Source organism: Sus scrofa, chromosome 7, assembly GCF_000003025.6.
Source record: "Sus scrofa isolate TJ Tabasco breed Duroc chromosome 7, Sscrofa11.1, whole genome shotgun sequence".
Taxonomy (NCBI): domain Eukaryota; kingdom Metazoa; phylum Chordata; class Mammalia; order Artiodactyla; family Suidae; genus Sus; species Sus scrofa.
The window spans coordinates 62279506-62295133 of NC_010449.5; the positions used below are offsets into that span (position 1 = coordinate 62279506).

Below are 15628 nucleotides of genomic sequence, written 5' to 3' on the forward strand. Positions count from 1 at the left end.
ACTGGTTATGTACAAGTGAAACTAAAATTTTAAAGTTTCAAATCTAACTTTGACTTTCAAGTGAATCCTTTACCCTGTCTATACTTAGCTATTGCAAATAGTATACAAAATTTAAAGAAGGGAGTTTCCGTCGTGGCGCAGTGGTTAACGAATCCGACTAGGAACCATGAGGTTGCGGGTTTGGTCCCTGGCCTTGCTCAGTGGGTTAAAGGATCCAGCGTTGCCGTGAGCTGTGGTGTAGGTCGCAGATGTGGCTCAGATCCCGCATTGCTGTGGCTCTGGCGTAGGCCAGTGGCTACAGCTCCGATTCGACCCCTAGCCTGGGAACCTCCATATGCCGCGGGAGCAGCCCTAGAAAAGGCGAAAAGAAAAAAAGAAAAAGAAAAAAAAAAACAGCAAAATTTAAAGAAGTATTTCTTTTTAAATATAGACAATAATTTTGCATTAATTATATTTACCTTTGTTCATTTCTGCTACTTGATAAATAGTGAACTTTGCAAGATCATAACGTTTCATCCTAAGAAGATACTGTCCTCTGGAAGAAAATTTTAGTTAAAAGTAACTTTTCTAAAATAAAGTTTTTACATTCACTTAAAATGTTAAATTCCAATATTTATTCATGCATATATACATATGATAGAAGAAATTTGAAAATTATAAACATTTTTTGTAAGTTTAAATAGGCCAATTAGCATGGAGATATGAGAAGAAACAATTAGTTTAGGAAATGTTAAACTGCAAAAAAAAAAACTTTTGTACTTATCAATATTTAAAACATTCTACTATATTGCTGAGAAATTTAAAAATATAAACAGTTCAAGGGAGAAAAAAGAGGAGAAATGTTTACATAAATGGTTAAAATGAGGTTCAAGAGTTGCAAGAAGTTCAAGAACTTCTAAGAAAGCACTGTTCCAATCCATTTTCCCACATCTGTAAATCCATTTCACATGTTAGTAACTGCAACAAATTTTTGGTAGTAGTAACTCATAATTTGCAATAGGTCTCTTCATGGCAAGCTCTACTGCTTTTGAAATACAATTTAATGCGTCGTGGTTTTTTTTTTTCAGTGAATTATTTGAGGCTTATACCTTGTACCTCTGTGGATACAACCAAAATATGTTACCTTATTTTCATGAGATCTGTGATAACTATTTAACCAGTAATCTTAGAGAGGCTTCAAAGTACTTAAACATTAGACAGTTGTGTTTTGATGCAATGATGGTATAAAGGGAGAGATCTGGTTATCTTAGGCTATAAGTTATCTTAAATGTAAACAAAAACAATAACTACATCTGACTTGCTGGCTGGGAGATAGCCACTTCTGGGAGATTAAATATAAAAGGAGGCGGCAAGAATCAAGAAAGATCTAAGGATTCCAACAGCTAGTTCAAATGCTAAGTTATCCCAAGAGTTCTATGTCCATGCTCATACCTTAGGATATACAGTTGGATTCCATCTGGCTGAAGGTGGATAGCATGAGACAATTCTCTTACTGCCTTTTTCAATTTATGCATCTGTTGAGTAATAAACAGAAACTTAGCTCATAATACTGATTGCTTCCTTTCTGATATTCATCCCCTCCCACCTATCAATACAGAAATTTTGCAGGAATCTCTCCTAAAACACATGTTTTTCTAAAGAATCCTCAAAGCAAGTTGGATACAGAGAAGCTAAAAAAAATCATGAAGCCAAGTCTTTTGGTTTTTCTTAAATTATCTTGTAAGTTTAAAGAATGATTATCCAGACCCACATATCTGTAGTTTAAAAAAAAATTATATCATACATTCTAGTTTGTTTTCCCTTTTTGTTTAGATTTTCAGTTTTTCTCCCTCAACCATAACACCTTTTATATCAGATTTTACTCATCCTAATAAACCAGCTTGCAACGTTAAGGTAAAATAAAAAATAACACTTTTTATTAAAAGTAAGGGAAGAAAAACAAGTTTGCACTTATTGAGTAAAATGAATGAGTAAAACAAAATACAAGAATGATGAAAAAAGTTGTTTAAAATCAACATACAATGAAAAGTAAACATTGATTCTGTCCTTAACACTGGTTATAGAAGCATAAGCTGGATCTGCACAAATACGTACAAACATTGGGAATATTACAAAAGGGGAACTATACAGATCCCAGAAAAACGAAGCTGGGAACAAATAACTCTTCTTAATATGGTGACCACTGAATGGTGATCAAAATTTATTTGTGTGCAAAAGTAGACAACACCTGTTTAAAATGATACAAAGTGTTTGGAGGAAATAGTGGGTTAAGTCAAAAGAGGGAATTCAAAAGGAAGGTTTGACTGAGTTCCCGTCATGGCTCAGTGGTTAACGAATCTGACTAGAAACCATGAGGTTGTGAGTTTGATCCTTGGCCTCCCTCAGAGGGTTAAGGTTCTGACATTGCCATGAGCTGTAGTGTAGTCACAAACACAGCTCGGATCCCAAGTTGCTGCGGCTGTGGCATAGGCCTGCTGCTACAGCTCCAATTAGACCCCTAGCCTGGGAACGTCCATATGCCACAGGTGCGGCCCTAAAAAGAAAAAAAAGACAGAAAGAAAAAAAAAAAGAAGAAGAAGGAAGGAGTTTGAGATGTTCAAATAAATTTAAGAATTACTGTGGAACTTCAACCCTGCTGCTTCTCACATTGATTCTGATCAAGTTGATATAATTAATAAACTACCTCATCATATGTCTGCATTGTGCCACCTGGTTCCAATTATCCAAATCTACACCTTGAGAAAACCTTGGTTGGGAATGATGGAGACTCTGTGGTCTTCACAACCTTTCCTGGGATTGGACCTCTCTAGGCAGCCTTATATCAGATTTACCCTGGAGGCTGAACCAACACTGCAGGCACATGTATTCATCAATATACATACATAGGGTTTGGTTTGTCACTCCTTTATCTAATGGGGATCATACTGTACACACATTATACTCTTCTAAATCTGATTTTTTTTTTTTTTGTCTTTTGTCTTTTTGTCTTTTGTTGTTGTTGTTGTTGTTGTTGCTATTTCTTGGGCCGCTCCTGCGGCATATGGAGGTTCCCAGGCTAGGGGTTGAATCGGAGCTGTAGCCACTGGCCTACGCCAGAGCCACAGCAACGCGGGATCCGAGCCGCGTCTGCAACCTACACCACAGCTCACGGCAACGCCGGATCGTTAACCCACTGAGCAAGGGCAGGGACCGAACCCGCAACCTCATGGTTCCTAGTTGGATTCGTTAACCACTGCGCCACGACGGGAACTCCCTGATTTTTTTTTTTAACTCAAGTATATCTCCTGGAAATCCCTCCAAATCAGCTGATATAGTTCTCTTTTTTTTTTTTTTTTTTTCCTTTTATGGCCACACCCATGGCATAGAGAAATTCCCGGGCTAGGGGTCAAATAAGAGCAGTAGCTGCCAACCTATACCAAAGCCATAGTACCGCTGGATCTGAGCCACATCTGTGACCTACACTGCAACTAATGGTAACGCTGGATCCTTAACTCACTGATCCAGGCCCAGTGTAACTCGCACCAACTTACATCCTCACAGAGACTATGTCAGATCTTTAACTCACTGAGCCACAATGGGAACTCCTGATTTTGGTATAGTTCTTTATTTATTTATTTATTGCCTTTTTGCCTTTTCTGGGGCTGCTCCCGCGGCATATGGAGGTTCCCAGGCTAGGGGTCTAATCGGAGTCGTGGCCACCGGCCTACGCCAGAGCCGCGTCTGCAACCTGCACCACAGCTCACGGCAACGCCGGACCGTCAACCCACTGAGCAAGGCCCGGGACCAAACCCGCAACCTCATGGTTCCTAGTCAGATTCATTAACCACTGCGCCACGACGGGAACTCCTGGTGTAGTTCTAATTATTCTTTTTATTGATTATATAAATACGCTACAGAGTGAATACTATATAATTCACTCACCATTACTGTGTAGAGATCTTTGCCCCCTCAGAACAATTGAGGTTTTTTTTGACTATATGTCCTCACACCTTGATATTATGCTAGTGCTCTGGTTTCTAAATATGCTCAGAGGAAATTCCAATTTCCCTCACTCCATCGACAGGGAATTAAGCAAAAGGGCCACATACCCTTCCCAACAGGAAACAAGAGCAAACTTTCCCTGGGGACAATACCAAAATGGCCCGAGGTCTTCTGCCTCCATCACATAAGGACTTTAAATGGGGATGCAGATCAAGATGGCAGAGGAGTAAGGTGAGTAAGACTCACCTTCTCCCACAAACACATCGAAAAAACACATCTATGTTAAAATGACTCGCACAGAACATCTACTGAATGCTGGCAAAAGAACTTAAATCTCCAAAATGGGCAAGAAACCCTTGACATAACTGGGTAGAACAAAAGGGAGAAAGAAAGAGAGAGAGAGAGAGAAAAGGAATCAGGACAGGACTAGCCCTCCTGAGAGGGAGCTGTGAAAGAGGAAAGGAACCCACACTCTGGGAAGTCACCTGACTGATGGAGAGACAGAGGGACCTAAAAGTCACCGAGAAAAGCACAGCAGCTGGACTGAGGATAGCAAAGGAAAGAGAGTGGCACAGATCATCTGAGCCACCACCCTGGACACCAGGGCCTGAGATGCTCAGGTCGGGGCTGGGTGCTGAGATGTAGGCTCCAGAGCTCAGTTCCAAGGAGAGGACTAGGGTTTGCTGTGTGGGGACACCCTAAGGGGCTAAAGAGCTCTGTGCCACAGGCAGGGAAGTGGTGTGCTACGGTCTGGGGAGTAGGATGCCACAGCAGAGGGAACCCAGGAGGAGGTCTAGGCCCACAGGAGGGGCAAGGCACCATTGTTGGGGAGGGCAAGAGGAGGAGCAGCAGACCGCCATAGGAATCTCTGTGAGCACAAGCACAGGCTCTCAGAGGACAGGGTGCCTCTGGTGCAGACTAAGGCAAGAAGCCACATGCTCGGGCTACTGGAGACTGGGCGCTTCTTTTGCAGGCTGCGGGTGGCCAGGCACCTCCTGTGTAGGCTAAGGGAAGTGGGGGGCTAAGTGTGATGTGGTGCCTCTTGCATGATATATAGCCAGCAGGGACTGACAGCAGTGGTCATCTTGGAGACCAGAGAGAGGCATGACCTGCCACCACTGGGGGCCTGTGAGCAGGCTCCACCTGCAAACCAGTCACCTCAGAGATCAGCAAAAAAAAAGAGGGCACTGCAACCAAGCACCACACATTATTGTTCTCACTCCTCTGGGAGCATACCTGCCCTGCTGTTGTCACTGCCAAATGCTCTGGAAAGTGCCCACATGCTTGATCACTGCCGCTTCCCAGGAACCTACAATGAGGAGCAGCTGGTGCAGCACCTCTTGTGGGGGCTAAGCAGGATGAGGTGCTTCTTGCATGGTCTATAGGTGGACTGCAGTTATTTCTGACTCCAGAAGTGGGCGTGGCCCGCCACCACTAGGGGTCCACAAACAGGCACTACTTGCAGCCCTAATCACCTCAAGGGCACCAGAGAAGAGGGCACTGTGACCGAATACCACCTGGTGTTGCTCTCAAACCCTGGGAGCACACCAGCCCGGCTGCTGCCGCTGCTGAATGCTCTGGGCAGTGTCCATTTGCTTAAACTCTGTCATTTCCCAAGATCCTACAACTAGAAGCAGCTGGTGCAACACCTCCTGTATGGGATAAATGAGACAGAGTGCTTCTTGCATAGTCTGCAGGTGGTGGGGGCAAACCACCACAGTTTTCACTGACTCCAGAGGTGGGCATGGCCCACTACCACTAGGGGTCCCTAAACAGGCATCACTTGCAGCTCTTATCACCTCAGAGGAGGGCATTGCAATTGAACATGACCTGTTATTGCTCTCACTCCCCTGGGAACTCACACATCCTGCTACTGACACTGCTAAATGCTCTGGGCACCTTGTCAATCTGCCTAGGCTCATTACTGCTTCCCAGGGCCCTGCAATAGGAATAGCTTGTGCCACCTTCCTGCAGGTCCTTGCTGCTGTTAAGAGCTCAGCAACCAGGCACTGATTCCTAGCCTTACCCATGGCCTCCTTCTCCTTGGAAGCACACTCAGCACCCTAAGGATAACAGCCTGCTCACACCAAAGAAAGAAACAGCAAATACTCAAACTCCCACACCAGAAATAAATAGTAAACCTGCACAAAATACAAAGGGGTGTTCTTGCATAGAAGTAGCCCTCCAAGACTACAGTTTGGTTTCCCTAAACTCACAGAAAAAGAAAAACATAATCAAGATGTAGAAGCTCAGAAACCATTCCCAGTTAAAGGAACAGGAAAATTCACCTGAAGCAGCAAATAATGAATCAGACCTCTACAGTCTGACAGACGTTGAGTCCAAAAGGGAGATAGATGGTGAAAATACGAAGGAATTAAGGCTGAATATCAAGAAATTAACAGCAAATAAAAACAGTAATGCACATTCCTTTAGAAAAGAACGAGGAAATATAAGGAGGAACACAGAAAAATTAGAAATTCATGTGCAGAGACACAAACTGAGCTAAAGGCACTAAAGAGCAGAATAAATATGCAGAGGAACGAATTAGTGACTTGGAAGATAGAATAATGGAAATCACCCAATCAGGACAGCAGACAGAAAACCAAATGAAAAAACATGAAGGCAGTATGGTCAATTAATCTTTGACAAAGGAAGCAAGAATATAAAACTCGAAAAAGACAGTCCTTTCAGCAAGTGGTGCTGGGAAAACTGGACAGCTGCATGCAAATCAGTGAAACCAGAACACACCCTCATACCATGCACAAAAATAAACTCAAAATGGCTTAAAGACTTAAACATAAGACACCATCAAACTCCTAGAAGAGAACATAGGCAAAACATTCTCTAATATCAACCTCACAAATGTTTTCCTAGATCAGTCTCCCAAAGCAACAGAAATAAAAGCAAAATAAACGAATGGGACCTAGTCAAACTGAAAAGCTTTTGCACTGAAAAGGAAACCATAAAAAAAAATCAAAAAGACAACATGTGGAATGGGAGAAAATAGTTTCAAATGATGCAAATGACAAGGTCTCAATCTCTAAAATATATGCAAACAACTTCTACAACTCAACAGCAAAAAAGCCAACCACCCAATGGAAGATGAGCAAAAGACCTTAATAGACATTTCTCCAAAGAAGATAGACAGATGGCCAACAAGCACATGAAAAAATGCTCAACATCACTGATTATTAGAAAAATGCAAATCAAAACTACAATGAGGTATCACCTCGCACCAGTCAGAATGGCCATCATTAGTAAGTCTACAAATAACAAAAGCTAGAGAGTGTGTGGAGAAAAGGGAACCCTCCTGCACTGTTGGTGGGAATGTAAGTTGGTACAACCACTACGGAAAACAGTATGGAGGTATCTTAGAAAACTAAATGTAGAACTAACATATGACCCAGCAATCCCACTCTTGGGCATGTATCTGGAAAAAACTTTCCTTGAAAAAGACACATGCACCCGCATGTTCACTGCAGCACTATTCACAACAGCCAAGGCATGGAAACAACCTAAATGTCCATCAGCAGATGAATGGATTAAGAAGAGGTGGTATATATACACAATGGAATACTACTCAGCCATAAAAAAGAACAAAGTAATGCCATTTGCAGCAACATGGATGGAACTAGAGACTCTCATACTGAGTGAAGTCAATCAGAGAGAGAAAGACAAATACCATATGACATCACATATCTGGAAACTAATGTAAGGCAAAAATGAACCTTTCCACAGAAAAGAAAATCATGGACTTGGAGAACTGACTTGTGGGTTGCCAAGGGGGAAGGGGAGGGATGGATTGGGAATTTGGGGTTAATAGATGCAGACTATTGCCTTTGGAATGGATAAGCAATGAGATCCTGCTGTATAGCACTGGGAACTATATCTACTCACTTATTATTGTGCATCATGATATGAGAAAAAAGAATGTCTATGTGTATGTATGACTGGGTCACCTTGTGGTAAAGTAGAAAATTGGCAGAACACTGTAAACCAGCTGTAATGGGAAAAATAAAAATTGTAAAATTTTTTTAAAAAAGGACTGTCAATGGGACTGTAGCCCCACTGGGTCCCAAGATGTAGACAATGAGAACAGATCCTCCAACAAATGCCCAAAGGATAGGAAGTATGAGTAAGAAGTAAACCTTTGCTATTTTGAGATGGTGATTTAAGGTTTTGTTTGTTATTGTCATTTATCCACAGCATAACAGGCTACCCTGTCTGACACCAATGTGACAAGAGGACTTGAAGGAAATGAGGGCAGAAAGATAATGAAGAGCCAGTTTACAGGAGCTCTTACATTCCTTGGGCTTTTGCAGGATTTGGCTGTTATTCTGAGCACAAAGAGAAGCTATTGAAGGGTTCAGGGCAAGAAGTGAAATAATCTGATTTATGTTTTAACAGGATCACTTTGGCTGCTGTTTCAAAAACCCATGAAAAAAGGAATAAAGAACAGAAGCAAGAAGACCAGGTGGCTAGTGAAATAATCCTGGTAAGAAATGACAGTATCGTGGACTGGGTAGCTAGTGGGAGAGTAGTGAAAAGGGATGACTGTTTTAAAAGGCATACACAACAGCTAGCAGTGTTTATCTCTGGATGTCAGTCTTGGTTGAAGTCAGGGAGAACTTTTACTATTTACAGTATCGTTTGAATTTTACACTAAGGTTATATTCCCCTCTAAAATTTTAAATGACTTATAAAATTTAAACAAAATTTAAAGGAAAGTGTGTTGATTTGGATCCCATTCTATGCACAAAACTAACTTGTCCACTCACACTCATACACACAAAGATACACACACACACACAAACTGATGGACTCTAAAGTGTTAACAGTAGTGGCATAAAATTGTAAATTAACTATACTTTAATAAAAAAATTTTAATGTTAGTAGAGAATGAAATTATGAATGGTTTTAAATTTATTATTTGCATACATATATTACACGTGATAAGTATATATTGCTTTTGTAATAAGAAAAAAAACAGGCATTATTTTTTTTTTTAAATGAAAGACAAAAATTTACACCTCATCAGGAGAGGCTTTCTAAGTGGATAATTACAGCTAACTATACCTAATATGAAATGCTTATAAATGCAATGGGTTTTGGAATCAGCAGAAAAAGAATACACTGATGTATTTTAAATTATATCAAATATTCAGAAAAATTAAAACTCTTTTTAAAAATCAAGGTTCTCAAACCTTAAATACCTTATGATAGGCTTCTGCTCGACAAATATAGCCTTGAATATATGAAGGGTCATGTCTAATAGCTTCAGAAAAATACCATATAGCTTTAATGTAGTTATCCAGGTGTAGCAGATATATGAGGCCAATATTTATATAAGGCAAAGTAACAGTTCTAAAAAAAAATGAGAAAGCAAAATCTTCTTAGACATTTTAATTATTCCAAATGTTCTCCAATTATAATTGAACCTAATGAAATATGTACATCAATTTATACCAGGGTTTTTTTCCTCAATGTTTTACTAAAGCAAAGTAAATTAAACTACTTTGTATTAAAAATTATGAAAACCTATATAAAATTCTTCATAAGGAATAAACATTTGTGGAGTCCTGTGCTGGGAAGGCTTCCTGAAGTCTCTTAGACTCTTAGGAATATTTCACTTTTCCTTGACTTAACTTATCTTGCATAGAATCTTAATTTTCTCCAACTTAGAAGTCTTGGCCTCAGGATGCATTATATTCACCATGAGTAAGGGTGAGCAATAGTGAGAAACTGCAGTATTCTCATGGCTTAGGGTTAAAAATTCTCTCCATAGAGGTGTTAACCCAGATGCTTTTCTGTATCAAATAAATGTTTTGCTCTCTTAGAATCAAACAATTTTCAATGCAGAAATGTCCTTAGAAATGATTTGTTCCATGCCTCTTTCAAAATGAGAAAACTACACATCCTATAGCCTGAAATCATAGAAGCCCTGAATTTTTGCCTACTGCCCACTTTCTGGCTTTCTGCAACTGAAACTCATTTCTTTCTCTTCCTGACTTGAATATATCCAAAAGAAAACCACTGTGGCCATTTTGGAGCCATGCTCCATGGCTCTCCTGAGTCACGATCAAAGTTTACCTTAAATAAGCTAAGCAAAGCAGTCTGCCAAATGGCACAGAATTGGCACAATTTGCTACTCTTTCTGACACTTTCCATTTTAATGAATGCTCCTTTGGAAAGAAGAGAAATTACTTAAATCCTATTTTTTACAGCCTGAATTTCTAACTAGTACATAAAACTTTCAGTCTGTTTCTTCCTGAACCTATGTTCTAATGGCATTTACTTTTGCTTTACTAAACAAAAAGTAGTTAGAAGTTCTAAATAGAGGATCCCTCCCTCCCCCAAAGTCATATATTGTTCATAGCAATAATATGTCAAGCAGAATTTTTGCCATTATTTCAAAACTTGATGACAGTTTTTCATGAACTTAACTTCAAAAAAATTCTAACCTGGGCATCCCCAAACTCTTATTAACTACTTACTCTTTGTTTGTTTTACTTTTAGTTTATCAATTTTACTTATTGATTTTGTTATCCATAGATTTAAATTCCTATCAAATCCATTCGGTTTCTAAAACTTACAAAAGCATCTGAGGCACACGTATGGTGAGAACAATTCTTATTTTCCAAGTAATCTTATTTTCAGAGGTCATATTCTAATTCTAGGATGATTTTATCATTGTCTCATTTTTGCAATGATGAGGAGAGAAAGCTTTTTCTTTCATTTTGGTATTTTCTTAATTATAAACAAAAGTGAAATCAGTAAGAATGAAAAGGAAAATGTACCTTTCTAGAGAAATAACAGCTTCAAAGTCACAAATTGCTAGCAACCAAAGTTTGAGATCTGCATAGAGTATTCCCCGATGTAGAAAACAAGCAAGATTCTCATAGCCATCATTTATGAGAGCTTAAAAATAAAGGTATATATCTTATTCAGATTCTAAACAAATACACCTGAGTTATATTTTAGTTGATACTCTTTCCTACTTATTCTTATTTTTAAACACTACATAAAATAAAAAATATCTATAATGAGTATTACTGGTGAGTAAAAAATAATATATTTAAAAATGTATTTGTTTATAAGAACTGTCATAGTTCACAAATCCTTTAAAGCTGGAAGAAATCTTGATGGTAATCTAGGATAGACCACTCACTTTACAAATGAAGAGATTAAGGTCCAAAGGGCCAGGTATATTGACTGTGCAAATCAGTGCAAAGATGGAGGAATTGCAGTCAGAAAGGTGCCACTGCCCTTGATGGCCTGTTATTATTAGAAAGATAGGAAGGCATCGTTACTGTCAAAGAACAGGCTCTGATACAAGCAGAGGTAAGGCTTATACACACAAGCCAGGAAGGGCAGCTCAAAGAGGCCACTCCAGTGCAAGCAGACCTTGCAGTTAAGGCAGGCAATTTGACTATGCATGTCCCAAATAACAGAAGCATCGTGCAAAGATAACCTCTTCTCAGGACACCATGTGTATGGCTCTTATTAGTGACCAGTCTAGAGGTCATCTCATGTCTCCTCACTTACTGGTTCCCCTCTACCTTCAAAAACATGCAGTGAGTGAGATGAGATTGCTACTTTTGATCCGCATCTTCTAAGCTTCTCAAGCATATTCTGGCTAAAGAGGAAAAATTTTGCAAAAAAAAAAAAAATGCACATAATGTTCACATGCGGGACATAAATGTTTGCAGTACTAGATTTGAGGAAGTATACCTAGTGTTAAGCAATGATCATACAGATTAAGTAAATAGTCACTTTAATGCTATCTGACTGCTCAGTTAACAATACCACTGCCTAACAAGAAGAAAGTTAGTTGCAGGGTTGGTGGTTGCTCTAGAAAAATAGAAACATTCTTCTTGAGGAAAAAAAAATGTTACAATTACTTAATCTCTCTGTGTTTAGGTTTACTCATCAATAAAGTGGGGATGATAATAGTACCTACCTCATAGCATTATTCTGAAGAGCAATTGAGACACTCCTTACACATAGCATTTGGATTAGTGCCTGGCAAGTAGTAAAATGCCTAATGTATGTTAGATAATATTATTATCTTAGAAAAATATCTTGAGGGTCCTTTTTGATTGTGGAAGATAAAACTCCTTAGGCTAGCCTATAAGAGAGGATTGAGGCCAAAATCAAGCTGGTCTGTCCTTAATAATTAGATAACACAGATCTCTGCATTATTGTTATAACCTAGAAAAGAGGGAATGAGGATCCCAAAGGATCCTTGGAGGAGAGGAAACATGAAAAAGAGGCTTTTAGGATAATCAAGAAGAAACAGGTTCAGCCAGATGACAGATGGACAGGTCAGCCAGATGACAGATGGACAGGTAAGATAAACTTACAGAAATAAGGATGTTTAACTTTCAATTTCAACTTTAAATTACCTGGGCTAACTTTATCCTTTGAACCCTAAAAGAGTTAGTAATAGACAGTAGCCATAAGAAGTGAATTGGTGAACAAAAATGGAGAATCGATCAGAAAGCAGACACTAGATACAAAGATTGCAAGAGAAATGAACAGTAATCCTTGGTTCTTTCTTCCAGGAAGCCCTGGAAACAAAAGGGAGAGCACCAGACTCCTCTCAGCACATATGATGGGCTTTAAGTTATTTTTTTTATTAGAGTTGATTTACAATGTTCTGACAATTTCTGCTGTACAGCAAAGTGACCCAATTATACAAATATATACATTCTTTTTCTCACATTATCCTCCATCAGGTTCCATCACAAGTGGTTAGACATAGTTCCCTGTGCTATATAGCAGGACCTCATTGCTTATTGACTCCAAATGCAATAGTTTGCATCTACTAACCCCAAACTCCCAGTCTATCCCACTCCCTCCCCATCCCCCTTGGCAATCTGTTCTCCATGTCCATGAGTTTGTTTCTTTTCTATAGATAGGTTCATTTGTGCCATGTATTAGGTTCGAGATATAAGTGATATAATATGGTATTTGTCTTTCTCTTTTTAAAAAATTATTATTTTTTCCATTATAACTAGTTTAGAGTGTTCTGTCAATTTTCTACTGTACAACAAAGTGACCCAGTCATACATACATATATACCTTCTTTTTGTCACATTATCTTCCATCATGCTCCATCACAAATCACTAGATGTAGTTCCCAATGCTATACAGCAGGATCTCATTGCTTAATCACTCCAAATGCAATAGTTTACATCTACTAACTCCAAATTTACAGTCCATCCCACTCCCTCCCCTGCCCCCTGCCTTGGCAACTGCAAGACTGCCTTCCAAGTCCATGAGTTTCTTTTCTGTGCAAAGGTTCATTTGTACCATATATTAAATTCCATATATGTGATATCATGTGGTATTTGTCTTTCTCTTTCTAATTTACTTCACTTAGTATGAGTCTCTAGTTCCATCCATGTTGCTGCAAATGGCATTATTTTGTTCTTTATTATGACTGAGTAATATTCCATTGGGTATATATACAACATCTTTTTTTTTTTTTTTTTGTCTTTTTTTTGCTATTTCTTGGGCCACTCCTGCGGCATATGGAGGTTCCCATGCTAGGGATCTAATCGGAGCTGTAGCCGCCAGCCTACGCCAGAGCCACAGCAACGCAGGATCTGAGCCGCGTCTGCAACCTACACTACAGCTCACGGCAACGCCGGATCGTTAACCCACTGAGCAAGGGCAGGGACCGAACCCGCAACCTCTTGGTTCCTAGTCGGATTCATTAACCACTGCGCCACGACGGGAACTCCTACAACATCTTCTTAATCCATTCATTTGTTGATGATATTTAGGTTGTTTCCATGTCTTGGTTATTGTGAATAGTGCTGCAATGAACATACAGGTGCGTGTATCTTTTTCAAAGAAATTTTTGTCTGGCTATGTGCCCAGGAGTGGGACTGCTGGATCATATGTTAGTTCTACATTTAGTTTTCTAAGATACCTCCATACTGTTTTTCATAGTGGTTGTACCAACTTACATTCCCACCAACAGTGCAAGAGGGTTCCCTTTTCTCCACATGCTCTCCAGCATTTGTTATTTGTGGACTTACTAATGATGGCCATTCTAACCAGTGTGAAGTGGTACCTGACAGTAGTTTTGATTTGCATTTTTCTAATAATTAGTGATGTTGAGCATTTTTTCATGTGCCTGTTGGCTATCAGTATGCCTTCTTTGGAGAAATGTCTATTCAGGTCTTCTCTCCATTTTTAAATTGGGTTGTTTGTTTTTCTGCCTTGAGTTTTATGACTTGTTTGTATATCTTGGAGATAAAGCCCTTGTCAGTTGCATCATTTGCAACTATTTTCTCCCATTCCGCAGGTTGTCTTTTTGTTATTTTTTTATTGTTTTCTTTTCTGTGCAAAAGCTTGTCAGTTTGATTAGGTCCCATTGGTTTATTTTTGCTTTTATTTCTGTTGCCTTGGGAGACTCATCTAGGAAAACATTTGTACAGTTGATGTCAGAGAGTGTTTTGTCTATGTTCTCTTCTTGGAGTTTGATGGTGTCTTATCTTATGTTTAAGTCTTTAAGCCATTTTGAGTTTATTTTGGTACACGGTATGAAGGTATGTTCTAGTTTCATTGAATGACATAGAGTTGTCCAGTTTTACCAGCACCACTTGCTTAAAAGACTGTCTTTTTCCCATTTTATATTCTTGCCTCCTTTGTCAAAGATTAATTGACTGCTAAGTGTCTGGGTTTATTTCTGAGTTCTCTATTCTGTTCCATTGGTCCGTTTGTTTGTTTTTGTACCAGTATCACACTGTCTTGTTTACTGTAGCTTTGTAACATTGTCTAAAGTCTAGGAGAATTATGCCTCCTGCTCATTTTTTTTTTCTCAAGATTGCCTTTCCAATTCTGGGTCTCTTAAATTTTTTGATTGTTTATTCTAGTTCTGGGAAAAATGTCATGGGTAATTTGATAGGGATTGCATTGAATCTGTAGATGGTTTTGGGTAGTATGGCCATTATTTTATTTGAATACTCATGGCAAGGGTGACCTCAGAAGGCAAATGGACTTAGAGATAACAAGGAACAATCATCTTAGACTGCTTTCCCTGGTTCTATGTGTTCTCTTCGTAAGACTCTTGGGGTTTCCTTAATCTCTATATTTTGTCTCATCTAGGATGAAGGGATTCCAGTAATTTATACCCTGAAGAATACAGCATGTCTGGAGTGTTGGAACTCTAGCTGGAATCTGCCAGTCAGGATGGACTAATTTATTCAGCTGGAAACTATTTACTGAGCACTTACTCTATGCCCAGAATTGTGCTGGACATATTCATATGCCCAGAATGCAATGGGTCTGGGTAAGGTGGAAATGGCCACTTTTAGCTGTTGGCATCTTCTTATTCAAAGCTCATTTTTGGTTTAAGGATTAAAAAACTCTGAATTTGACTCACCCATTGTCTGGACACAGCCCAGCAGGGAAAAATTCACTGCTATTTTAGCAAGATGACTAGGTAATAGACCTGGATTTCCAGAAATAGAACTCAATATATAGAAAGAGGTTTCTTAGATATGATATTCCCTTTTGCCACAGTTATACACATGTAAATTTATACACATTACACACACTAAAAGGGTGTATTAGAAACACTTTTAACCAAACTACTATAGCTTATCAGTATATAAATATATTAACTAAATAT

At 39.1% G+C, this 15628-nt stretch overlaps 1 protein-coding gene across 1 annotated transcript in view; it reads right to left on the bottom strand.

Annotated features, from left to right (window-relative positions):
- TTC6 (tetratricopeptide repeat domain 6) overlaps positions 1-15628 on the bottom strand; it is a 215976-nt gene that overhangs the window by 50978 nt on the left and 149370 nt on the right. The window contains exons 16-19 of the mRNA XM_021099129.1: positions 10779-10899; positions 9195-9345; positions 1432-1514; positions 459-535 (exon numbers count right to left, since the gene is read on the bottom strand). Coding sequence (XP_020954788.1) covers positions 459-535; positions 1432-1514; positions 9195-9345; positions 10779-10899 — 432 coding nt within the window. The remainder of the gene's footprint in view (positions 1-458; positions 536-1431; positions 1515-9194; positions 9346-10778; positions 10900-15628) is intronic.